The 13,352-nt window shown below is 43.3% G+C and overlaps 1 protein-coding gene across 2 annotated transcripts in view; it reads left to right on the top strand.

Annotated features, from left to right (window-relative positions):
- Positions 1–2,453: 2,453 nt before the first annotated feature.
- The window catches only part of NTMT1 (N-terminal Xaa-Pro-Lys N-methyltransferase 1), a 28,956-nt gene continuing 18,057 nt past the window's right edge, over positions 2,454–13,352 (top strand). The window contains exons 1-2 of one of the 2 annotated variants that reach the window (XM_089669082.1): positions 2,454–2,570; positions 9,818–9,990. In XM_089669082.1, coding sequence (XP_089525208.1) covers positions 2,516–2,570; positions 9,818–9,990 — 228 coding nt within the window. In that variant the 5' untranslated portion in view covers positions 2,454–2,515. Of the gene's footprint in view, positions 2,571–9,817; positions 10,003–13,352 lie in introns of both variants that reach the window. The other variant, XM_089669081.1, reaches the window with a different exon arrangement.

The following is a 13,352-nucleotide window of genomic DNA, read 5'->3' as shown; positions in this document are numbered from 1 at the left end:
GCAGTCACCTCCTCCGTGTGTAGGCCTTTTGCTGCCCACCTTAGCCCCCCACCTTCATAAGGATTAGAAAGTCTACAGCCAGCCAGCTATTCTGTGTGCAGGTCTACCTCTCCCCTGCCTCCAGCCCTGTACAGGGCCTCCACTTGCTGGCTACATCTGCCTGATGGTAGGGCCTTTGGCTTCCATGCCCTGTCTGCACTACGGCTCCTCCCCACCTGGTATACCTGAGCCCCACTCACCCATGACAACACTTCAAAAGGGCTCTAACAAAATGGGACCTAGCACCTGATGACACTGCATTCTGGAACCACACACTATTCTGGAACCAAGCCACCTTGTTGGAGACTAGCTAACTACACCTGCTTACAAGTGGACATCTCTGGATTCAATAGCTTTGTATGTTTATTAATCATAATATAGGAGCCCATTGCTCAGAAATCATCAGGACCTTTCTAGTACCAGAAACGTGATTTTCCCCCTTGAGGACTCGTTCACACTTAGAGCTGCCAGTGCTGCCTGTCTAGAAAGAGGCCCATGGTGGATGACATTAGTGAAGGCCATTGACAGCCAAGGTCTGCACGCAGGAAGGGTGACACAAGCTGCAGTACAAGAGAAAAGCCGGCAACTCTCGTCCAGATCACCGGAAGGAGGTTCACGCTGCACTCCACAGATAGTTCCATCTTTCAGTGACCTGGCCGGCCTTTCTCCTCCTGTATTGCGGCTTGTCAGCCTTCTTGCTTGTGCACCCTGGCCATTTTTGGTCAGCCAATGTACCAAGTTTATGAGCCTTTCATCTTTGTACCAAATGTGAGTGGCCCCTTTTTAGTGTGCTAATAAACAGTTTTTAAGATACTACACTTAGAGGTGCTTCTCCTGCTTTTATTTCTCTGCAGGGTAACCGCATATGATTCGGACAGGAATCGCACCGCATTCCTCTTCAAACCTCATGCAATTCTTTGTGGTGCGATATGAGCCCATACAAAATAAAATCACACTGCAAAGGTACTTGTTTAAATGCATAGTGCCGGCCCCGATACAACCCTATTTATTACCATACCTGTTATATTGCACTAAGCCCTGGATCACTCTAGTGCGATTGCAGATGTTATGTGGTTCGTACAGAATTGCATGACAAGGGAAATCACATAGGGGTTTATTTACTAAAGCTAGAGAGTACAAAATCAGACTCACTTCTGCATAGAAACCAATCAGCTTCCAGGTTTCATTGCCAAAGCTTCATTGAACAAGCTGAGGTTAGAAGCTGATTGGTTTCTATGCAGAAGGGAGTCTGATTTTGGACTCTCCAGCTTTAGTAAATAAACCCCCATGGTGTCTATTCACATCAATGCAACTCAGCACAGAGAGATCTTGGGAAAGGTCCCAATACAATTTCGGCCTAAAGAATACACAAACCACATCCAAGTAGCACTACATAATCGCAGCAGTGTCACCCTAACCTTCCACCAGCCCCTCAGTGATGGCATTCATCACTACAAAGGAGTGGGAATAGGAAAAAATGGAAATTTTGTTCTTCATATTAATTAGCCATGGTGTGTGGTAACCGAGGGTCTGTCCATTGCCTATACACCCATGTTATCCCGTGTCCATACATACGTAGGCATTTACAGGCACACATCACAAAGCAAAACATCACTTGTGTTCAGAAGAGGAGCACTTGGGGAGGAAAACTGCCAAACGCACATAAACATGGTTAATGCATTCTAATAGCCATGATAAATTAATATTCGTACACCTGATGTACAAACATGCATAAAAGCGCATGCTAAGGTATCCCACAGAGGAAGAAAAAAGCGACTGTGCATGAGGCCTAAATCCTCTCTGGAAGTTGTGAGGTAATAAACTATCATTCAGTGACTGGAACTCTAGGTGTGTCAAGTTACCCCACTGCGCGCCCCCGCCTCCTCACATGTAACACCGTATCCCACTGCTTCACACAACTCTCCATTTCATTGCGCGCCCCCGCTGCTTCACACAACTCTCCATTTCATTGCGCGCCCCCGCTGCTTCACACAACTCTCCATTTCATTGCGCGCCCCCGCTGCTTCACACAACTCTCCGTTCCACTGCGTGCTCCCGCCTCCCCACACAACCCTCCATTCCACTGCGTGCTCCCGCCTCCCCACACAACCCTCCATTCCACTGCGTGCTCCCGCCTCCCCACACAACCCTCCATTCCACTGCGCGCCCCCGCTGCTTCACACAACTCTCCATTCCACTGCGCGCCCCCGCTGCTTCACACAACTCTCCATTCCACTGCGTGCTCTCGCCTCCCCACACAACTCTCCATTCCACTGCGCGCCCCCGCCCCATACATTACTTTCCGCTGTCAGGCACTCGCCGGTCGCTCAGTGATTGGTCGGACGCCATGCCACTCAAATTAGAGCGCACTCCCGGTTGGCTCTTTGCTCTCTGGTGTCTCCAGCATTGATTGGCTGGTTGATTTAGCCGCGCCGTGATTGGTGGCAGCCCTGTTAGGCCGGAAGTGTGTAGTCACATGTGCCCCCAGGAACCGGGCAGCTGGGCAGAGTGGTTGAGGCTGCGGGGCGGCAGTGAGTATGAGGCGGTGCTGGGGAACTGTACTGTGCAGGGAGAGGGGCGATCAGTCCTCAGGTGGCATCTCCTGATTTGTTCTGTCAGGTTCCTCTAATGCTTAAGGAAGTGTCTGTTGACAGAGGCAGCCAATCAGAGCCCAGCTGTCACTGTGATAGAACCTGATTGGTGACACAGACAGTTGTGGCCATTGATCAGCTCCCTATAGGATAACCCCTGAACTGCAGGGTGAGTATCCATGGTGAGGGACCTCCTATGACATGGCATCCCCACCATTGGATGTGGAGTTCATGGCTGTGTGATCGTGGATGGTGTGTAGTGTGCTGGGCACAGACCTCCCAGGATCAATCAATGGCTGGGCTCACCCACAGAGCAACACTGCTGGACAGTGCCGGGCCCATGGTGTGAGCGGCCTGGACACAACCAGATGGTAATTTTCAATGCGATCACTTGTACTGGTCAAAAGATTATCACCTCCTAGAGACCTGGGGCCCCTGGACACTCCTTTTGTGGCCCGCAGGGCTCCTTCAGACACTAATTTGTATTTCCCTATTGTCCTGGTATGGTAATGATTTCTAGCAGTCTCATATAATACGTCTCCAGCCTATGACTGTCTCCTGAAGCATATCTGCTGTCTCCGACCACCTCTTGCGCGGCGCCCACGGTCTCCGACCACCTCTTGCGCGGCGCCCGCGGTCTCCGACCACCTCTTGCGCGGCGCCCGCGGTCTCCGACCACCTCTTGCGCGGCGCCCGCGGTCTCCGACCACCTCTTGCGCGGCGCCCGCGGTCTCCGACTATATCCTGTTGTGTGTCTGCTATCCCTGACACTGACTATTCGCTGAATTTTATGTGCAGTCCTTTGGCGATGTGAAGGGTTGCACTTGAGGCTTCCATATCAAGAAAGTTGACCACCGCTGCCATAGAGTATCCTTGTGTGCCACCAATCCTCCCCAGAGAAACCCAGGGGCTGTAGTTGGGCTGGTTGATCATTGAAGGACATTAAAGGCTCATTCACCTGGGCACAGAGAGCCATACACCATGAAAACAAGCACATGACCACGTTCACACGGGATGTACTACGGTGCACACCCATGTGAGAACCACGTTTATCCAGATGGGGATGGACCGGTGTAATGTGCAGACAGTCCTATTCATGTCACTTGGGATGCAGCAGCCACACGACACAGCCGCTGGTTCCAACTTTGACATCCATGTGTATGTGTGGGTGCACAGCGCTGAACACAGACGGTGTGGGTTTGAGGACACGGATGTCAAATTGGTAGAAGTAGTTGTGTCCATACAGCTACTACGTCCCAATTGACATGAATAGGACTGCTTGCACAGGGATGCTCGGAACACCCGTGATAAACATGGCCTTTGCACTGCTGTAGGCTGTAGTGTGCCCCTGTGAACGAGGCCTTACTCTATATCTGACAGCCTCCTGTACAGCCTCCTGTACAAATCAAAGACAGGCTGTGGCTGTGACACGTGTCACCTCCCTTCTGTGCCTTTTTCTGGAATACAGAGGCACTTATTGATTTGTAGCGGAGGCTGTATGCAGGGTAGCTGTCACTCCTGGGGCAGAGTAGGGGTGAGCTTGCATTTAGAAACAGGTTCTGGTCTGAACCCAGATGTCTGCTGTCCTCCTTGGGCCAGTGACCTGCAGGGGGATCCCACGTTACATCATTGGCCCAATATGTACATTTCATGTCAATGTCTGAAGTCATTGACCTCTGTGACATCACGAATATCCCTGCTCCTTTGTAACATCAGTTGTGAACTGGAAATCCCCCACCTGCAGGTCATTGGACCAAAACTGACAGCTGGGTTTGGACCAGAACCCGCTTCTGAACAAATGCTGGTTCGTCCCTAGTGCAGAGGTACACTTTTTCTTTCCCACGGCATACGGCTCTCTGAGCTCTTGTGAATGAGTCTAAATATAAATCAGGAGAGAATAATGCAGACCCCCAATGCTGACCTCAACTCATGAGACTGTTCCCTGGCTGCCATGCTGGATGAAGGGGATGCAGACTTCCAAAATGTGCCGGCTCTCATTGAACCTTCAATAAACATTCCAGTGTACTGTGGTATAGAACCTTTTTTTGGACGCTGGCACCTCCCTTCCCGACAGACTGGAGCACTCACATTCCTTTCCCTTTATCAAAATTCTACAACATGTGCAATGTTGTGATATCTCTGTTGTCAAGACAGCAGCTTGCTATTTTTACATGATGCAGACTATAGCCAGGACCCATAAGCACCTTATCTCTCCTTCCTCTACTTCATGACAGCGTCACCTTAAAGCCCCACTCCAGATAGAAGGAAAGATATCCTTTTCAGTTGGGGCCCCAGCAGTGCAAGGGTTAAATGTCTGTGGCTGGTGGTAACACCACGCTCACATCAAGTTCTGCATTGTACATGAGGGATCATACATAAGGCAGAGCTCAGAGAGAGGAGTGCTGGAGCGAGGAATAAGGTCTGTATTACACCTTTTCCCTCTAGCCCTACATCTATTGAGCATTTAACCCTTGCAGCATGGATTTTTTTTTTTTTATAGAATCCCAGAGTTCAGTTTAAAGGGTATTAGTAACTATGCTTAAGCTGGGTATACACTAGTAGGGTATACACTAGTATTTTTCCTTCAAAATGTTTTGTGTACCATTTTCTTATCAAATGTAATCTAAATTGGGCAGCACAGTGGCTAAATGCTTAGCACTTCCGCCCCTGCAGTACTAGGGTCTTTGGTTTGAATCCCAGCCATGGCACCACCTGCCTGGAGTTTGCATGTTCTCCCTGTGCCTTTTGTGGGTTTCCACCATGTACTTTGGTTTCCTCCCACACTCCAAAGACATACTGGTGGATTAATTGGATCCTGTCTAAATTGGCCCCAGGGTGGATAAAAATCAATGATTTTTTAAAAAAAATTTAAAAAATCGGATTTTTTTGATTTAAATTGGATTTTTTTGATTTAAATCGGATTTTTTTTAAATAAAATGCTTTTTGAGGAAAATATATTACCATCCAAAGGTTATTCCATCATGAAATAAAGATTAGTTTTTTAATTAGTTAGAATAAGGCTGTATAGGTTTAATTTTTTTTGGTAAATAAATTCCATGAATCCATTCACAATGTCATGCTCTTCCAGAGGTTTTTGTAAGATTATTGGGCAGTTTCTCTGCCTACAAGATATTATCTCAGATGATTGGTTTACTTTTGCAGTTCTCAAAACTGAATTTGACTCAGCGGAGATCACATGCCTCTTCTTCACAGCAAAAATGTTATAACATGAACAGAGTTAAGAAAAAGACCTTCATCCTAACTTCTACAAACCTATGAATACAGAATCAACCCCTTCACTGCTAAGTTTCAAGAAGTTCAGTGAATAGAATAGAAACAATATTTTTCTGATTGTTTGGAGTGGAATAGATCTGCACAAGAAGAAAGTGAAACTAAGTGTGAGGAGGAAGGGGCTGACAGTCTAAGTTTCCTAAAATATATAGATTTTGTTTAGCCAAATTAGTTAACAAACATGGATGTTTGTTTAAGCAAATCGCATATGCTGGAATGTTATTGTTTCAGTTGAATAAATCTATTTAAATTGTTATTATTAAGGTAATGATTATTTTTCTCCTTCCTAAGTACAACAGAAAAGTTGTCCAAATATGAATGATTAACCTATTAAACTGGGGATAAAAAAACTAATATGAAAAGTTGTTGTTCTAAAAATCTTCATCTACTTGCATATTAAAGTTATACCAGCAAGAATTAATCTATGTAGAAAACTAGGATTTAAATCAAGCCTTACTGACTAGTGATTTAAATCAGTTTGATTTAAATCAAATCCACCCTGATTGGCCCTAGTATGTGTATGTATGAATTAGGGACCTTAGATTGTACGCTACTTAAGGGTTAGGGACTGATGTGAATGTAATATAAATATATATAATTTTACTTTATATAGAACTGCGTAAATTGACGGCGCTATACAAGTGCCTGTAATTAATATAATCATTAGTGGGGTCAAATTGATGTTTGTTTTCAGCCCCAGTGACAAGAAAATTTGAAGGTGCTGGATGGAAAATTTCTCAAATCAACAAATTTTTGACAGTGAATTTTGTTTTCATTTGGTAAAGTCCATTCATTCCAAAAACGGACGTTAAAAGCAAACAAAGTTTTGAACTACTTTCAAGCAACATTAGTTAGTAGTAGCCATAGTAGCTTACACCAAGTACTGGATTCCCCCTTGTCTCTCTGTGGGAACCCCAGAACAATATATATGTATTTTGCATGCAAAGAATGTAATTTTCATACATTCTTACACCTTTTAATGATCTAAAGCAAAACATTTATTATACAGCAGCTTACCAATTCGTAGATGTGATGGCCGCATTTGTTTCCTTTTTTAGATTTTCTTTCTTCTGTTTTCATCTGGTAATCCAGCCAGTAAGACTGGTTTTTCAAAAGAACAAGCTCTCCAGCAGAATTTAACAGTTTACTTGGATGAGACAAACCATTTACCACTGACAGCTGTGCCTACAGTGATTAGATTATGTAAAACCCGGTTTGCTCTAACTGGTCATAAAGTGTGAGCTGGAGTTTGGCTTCAGTGTGTTAGTGTATTTAAATCTGCTAGTATATTTAACACTCACCTCCCCTCAGATTGCCAATACTGCTGTCTGCTGTGCCCCCTGTGCTTCTTCATCCAGAGTAGAGGCACTCTAACACAAGTTGTGTGTTACTGGCCAGATCACCAGGTGAAAAATGAGGGCAAAATGCCTTTTAAAAATATAACTAATGCAGCCATCACATCTAATGATTGGTAAGCTGCAATCTTTTACATTTTTGGCTTTGGGTTGAATACTGGTTTAACCTCCCTGGTGGTATTCCCGAGTGTAGCTCGGAGTAAAGTTTCAGTACCACAAGCGGTAACCCCGAGCTACACTCGGGCTTGCTATGCGGCGCTGCTCCGGGATCTGTTCTTCTCTTACCTTGTCCTGCGCTCCCGCGATGTCCCTCCTGCAGTGTCCCTGGCAATGTCTGCCGGCGGATGCTAGCATCTGTCTTCCAGGTTCCGTTCTTTGTGAAGTCGGGACGTACGGGGACGGAACTGGCGGGAAATTTGAAAATGACAAAAAGTGACATTCACTAAATTCACTAAAATAATATAGTAAAACATTCCTGTATCAAACCATTTCACATACATTTTGTCCCGAGTGCTTTGTCCGGCGCCCTGCCTGCATTTTTACTGTTCTTTCTGCCTGGAAACTGAGAAACGTCCATGGCGTCCAAAAAGCGTCCCTTTATGTCAAAAGCGGTTTTAGACCGGCTGGAGAACAGTGATAGTAAATCAGAACCACTTGCAGAATTGAGTGATAATGACTCGTGAGGAAATTCGTCATCAGACACTGAAAACGATTTTGCGACTTTGCTCAGCGATGTGCGAACTTGGCGCTCTATTTCAAATTTCAGTGTTTTTGGTTTGATTATATTATTGAATTAAATGTATTATTATTAATATTATTTATGATTATTAAATTATAATTTATGATTTCGTGTTTCAAATTTTAACATATTTGGGATGTTTACTAGACTCTCTTGTTCGGGCAGATTTCAGTGAGTTATTCCTAAAAATTACAGGCCTACAATAAAAAAATATTTCCATGCAAAAAAATGTACCGCTTTAAGCACAGAAATATGGACATAATCAGACCGCTAGGGAGGTTAAAGAAGAGCCTCAGGAAGTACAACTGAAAAGGGCATTGGAATGTGAGTTTTAAGTGATAATGGCCCTTACACTGGAGCCATGGCCCTATAGACTTCTTGTCCATTCAGAAAATGGCAAGGACGAGCAGTAGAGAGCACACAGCCTGGAACCATTGTGATCCTTTTTCAAGCTGTGCTTTGGGCACAGTATTAAGAGAGCTGTATCTGGGATAACATGGAGGTGGCAGGATCACGGATATTTTATTGAAAGCTGCAGATTTAAAAAATATCGAAAATGGCGGATCTGTTAAACTTTATAAATTTTTAAAAGCCAGTAGTGTTAGGACTAAAGAAGATTTAAAGCAGGCTCAAAACATCCTGACTTTATTTTTGTGTGCAATAAAACCGATGTGCACATGGCCAGTCTGCTCAGGAAAAAGCAGGTTGTATATTTCACTAAATATGAGAATTCTGGTTCATGCTGTGAGCCCCAGTTTATCATGTTTACCAAGTCAAGCGGATCTCACGAGTCGAAGTTTCAATATATATGAATAATACTAAAACACAAAAATGCAGCAATCTGTTCAGAAATCCTTGACTTATTTATTTTTCTTTATTTATTACAGGTACTTAGATAGCGCCGTCAATTTACACAGCACTTTACATATATATTGTACATTCACATCAGTCCCTAACCCTCAAGGGGAATGCAATCTAAGGTTGCTTTTAAGAAGTTGTCTCTACAAGAGATGTATCCCTGTTCTGTTTTTTTGTTTTTTGCTGATTTTTCTGCCTGCTTTTTTGTGTTTCTCAATTTTTCCCCTTTGGCGAATGCCCTCTGTTATATTTGGATGTGTGACATGGAAGGTATGTGTGAATACTGCAGTGCAAGGGAATCACTATATTTAGTGAGCTTTGTAGTCCATTTGCTGTTTTCACAGATGGGCCCCCACTGTCGGCCTCCCCTTGCTCCCTCGCTTAGGTCACACAGCATCCGTCATCTGTTCTATACGGACATGTACTCAGTTACCTTCCTTCTGCCTGAGTGATTGTTGCTACTCCTGTCCTAATAATAACTTGGCACTGGGACTTCTTCCCCTCCCTGGCAGCATTAGGGTTAAAGCTCCCAAATAGTAAAAATAGCGGTTGTGTAGCAGGAGCAGAATCCTGGCAAAGCTGATGGCCTCCGTAATAAGCTGTCACAGTTAATTCTCTGCATTGCAGGAGTAGAATTTTTGCGTGCAGTGAAATTTAACCCAGGGTAAAGTTTGTTGGGCAAAGCGGCACCAGAGGTCAGTGAAAGACACTGAGTGCATTTATACGAGCCTTTGGCTGTTCCGCGTCAAACTTGTAACAGTTCACCAACGGAGCTTGTAAAGAAGTTGACCGGCCATAAAAAGGAAAAGTGTGATGGGCAGAATTGCCGTGTTGAAAGTTTTCGTCTAAAGGCTGCTGACCAGGGTGACGGGATTTAGTTTGAAAGGGAAGCTGTTGACATCAACTTCAAATTTTGGGATTTTTTTTCTTTTTGTGTTTTTTAGTTCTTTCTACAATGTCGAGCGAGCTGGTGGAAGATGAGACTCAGTTCTACTGTAACGCAAAGAAGTACTGGAAGAATGTTTCTCCCACAGTGGACGGGATGCTGGGAGGCTACGGACACATATCCAGCATCGACATCAGTGGCTCCAAAAAATTCCTACAGAGGTTCCTTCGAGTGAGTTTACAAGTATGTACAGAGGTTACTGTCACCCGTTGTACTGTAAACAGTCCTCTTAGGTATGTGAAGCTAGTAAATCCAGAAATACAGAATAGAATGAAGGGAGGTCATGCGATTCCTAACATTGACTGTTACAGTCCCAATAACACTTTGCAAGAACGCAATGGTAAAACAGTGTTCATGGAATTGTGTTGTGCCTTATGCCACATCTGGTGTTTTTAAGTCCTAGTTATATTACCTTTTAACACTTGTGACCTTGCAGGTGATAATGACAGTCAGGACAGGAAAGATCCTTGGAGCCAGACAGCCAGTGTGTTGAAAGAAAATGCCAAAGCCAGCCCTCCTACCTTGTCCTCCAGTGCCTTTACCCCCAGTCCCTGTCTCCTGTCAGTAAATCCACAAATTTTCAGAAAATATGTGACAAGCCACCTGTTTCCCTACAAGACACCGCTTGGGACCTAAAGCAGTGCTAAGTTTCATCAACAAATGATAATTGTGTGGCTGTCAATGAGAGAGTGGAGGTACAGGTATGTATAGGCATCAAAGGTGCCTAGCATATGGATTTGGGACTATAGGGTGACAGGTCTACTTTAGAGATTACCGGTCACACCGCTGAGATTTATGTGCAATTTCAGGTGCAATTTCTGAAGACTTTATTGCAACTTGTGAAGATTTTCAAAGATTTCTCGCAATTTCCATTCTATTCTATTTATGTGAAATTGCAACAAAACTTCAGAAAAAGTAATGTAAGAACTACTTTAGAAATGGCACTGCAGAAAATTGCAAATGTTAGACAATGACATTCACATCCATTAGATGCGATTTTCAGGTGCAATTTTAATTCCCAGATCGCACCTGAAGTTGCACCGGTGTGACCGGGCACCAAGCCCTGGTTCACACTGCCACGATTTGGGAAAAATTGTACCTGAAATTGGATCTAGTGAATATGAGTGTCTTTTTTCATATGCGATTTTGCTGCAGCGTGATTTCAAAAGTAGTTCTTGTATTGCTTTTTCTGCAGTTTGTTGCAATTTCACATAGACTACAATAGAAATCGCGCTGCAAAACGCAAGAAATCATTGGGAAATCTTCAGAAAACGCGGTGAAATCGCAAACCGCGCAATTTTTAAATCACATCCAGTGTAAACCAAGCCTTAGTGTACATTCAGGAGGAAACTAGTATTCCCACGGGGCCATCTCATCCACATTTGTGCAAGGCCAGAGCAGAACTCTTATTTTTATGATCCCAAGACTGAGGTGAAGATGTCAGTTATCCATAATCAACACTTAAAGGATAAGTTCACCTTTTTATACAAAAAATAATAAAGACCGTTTTTTTGCAGGTAAAAAATTTTGCATTTATTTTTTGTTACAGATGTCTGTAAAGCATTGCACCAGCGATCAGCAGGTTGCTGGTGCTATGCAGATCTGTCAGTATATCTCTTTGATTGTACGGGATGTATGGGCGAGCAGATATACTGACAGGAATGATCAATGAACTACAAGCCGACAGCCGCTAAAGCTGTTGGGACTTGTAGTTTCTCATTCACAGAACCCAGTGAATGAGTGACCGTTGGTGGAGCCCCACACGGCCACGTTTTTTTAAATTTGACAGCGAGGGAGGAGAAGATTCCCCCCCCCCCCCCCTCGATAGTTGTAAAGCGGGCCCAGTCAGCTCATAACATGTTACACCCTAGATATGGGTGTAACATGTTCTGAAAGGTGAACTTATCTTTTAATGTTATCACTTATATGGTACGTGGTCTGTTTTCATTTATTATTTTAAGTGTGTGTTTACTGTTGGTAAAATAAGTATTGGACACATCCGCATTTTTTTCAGTAAATATATTTATAAAGGTGCATTTGACATAAAATTTTCGCCACATGTCGGTAACAACCCATGCAATCCATATGTACAAAGAAACAGAAAACAATAAGTTCAGAAATTAAGTTATGTGTAATAAAATCGAATGACACAGGGAAAAAGTATTGAACACATGAAGAAAGAGAGATGCAAAAAAAGGTATGGAAAGCCAAGACACTAGCTGAAATTTAGCAATAATTAGAAACCAATCTTGCCCTTTTGTCAGTGCAAATTACTATCAGCTGGTTCAGTCTTAAATGATGATGTTTCATTACCAAGGTGTCACACAGGAAACATCTCAAGACTTTCACAACCTTATTGTTGCAAAACATACTGATGGCATTGGTTACAGAAGGATTTCTAAACTTCTAAATGCTCTAAATGTTGGGGCCATAATCTGGAAGTGGAAAGAAAATTTCACCATAAACTGGCCATGGATTTCTGGCAAAGGAGTGAAAAGAATTATTAGAAGAGTTGTCCAAGAGCCAAGGACCACTTGTGGAGAGCTTCAGAAAGGCCTGGTATTAGCAGAAACAATAAGTAATGCACTCAACCGTCATGGCTCCATTGCTGTTGAAAAAAACATGTTGAAGCTCGTTTAAAGATTGCTGCACAACATTTAGACAAGTCTGGAAGCATTCAGGGGAGCACAGGGGAGAAATGCTAGGTCTTTTAGACCTTGGATGTCTATTGAGAACCTGTCACCAAAAGTCATCACATAGGGGAATTTATACCCTATGTAATGAAAAAAAAAAATTGTTACTTTTTTTTTTTTATCGTAAAACATCAGTTACACCCAAGCACATAACACCCCCCCCCCCCACAAAAAAAAATTGAGGCCCCTTCATATACGCACATATAAATGTAAAACGCTGGGGCGCCTATGCATGATAACGTTGATTGTAATACACAAGTTACATATTGCCATAGTGCCAGAATGAGAGCAATAATTCTAGCGTGAGACCTCCTCTATACACTATGCTGATGATCTAGAAGGGGCTTTAAAAGTGTTGCCTATAGAAAATACGGAGTACTGAACTTCGTCATTTTCGCCATTCCACAGGTGCAAGCAAATTTAAGGTTTGACATGTTGGATGTCTATTTACTCAGTGGAACCTCGTCTTTTTTATTTTTGAAAAAAATAGGTAATTTATTTTTTTATTTTTTTTTTTTATGTGCCTTAAAATGAACTTGCTTGTATTTTTTTACTGAAAGTTTGTGGTAATATGTGGCCTAAAAAATTGGAACTACCACCATTTTATTCTCTAGGATATCTGCTTTCAGAAAATATATAATGTTGGGGGTTTTGTGTCATCTTCAGGCCTAAAATGATTTTTTAAACGTGTGCAAAAAACGGCTCTGGCATCAAAAGGGCTAAAGGATAAGCTGGACACTCCCCTTTCCTGACAAGCACCCAATCTGTGCTCATTACACTGCAAGGTCTCTCCCCTCCCTGCTAGTCCCTGGGTGCTGTGCTGGAGACAGGCAGGGGAGG

Source organism: Staurois parvus, unplaced genomic scaffold (assembly GCF_062004578.1).
Source record: "Staurois parvus isolate SC_StPar_1 unplaced genomic scaffold, SC_StPar_1.0 ptg000068l, whole genome shotgun sequence".
NCBI lineage: Eukaryota > Metazoa > Chordata > Amphibia > Anura > Ranidae > Staurois > Staurois parvus.
Note: the sequence above shows the minus strand (reverse complement) of the source record. Positions and strands in the feature narration are given on the sequence as shown.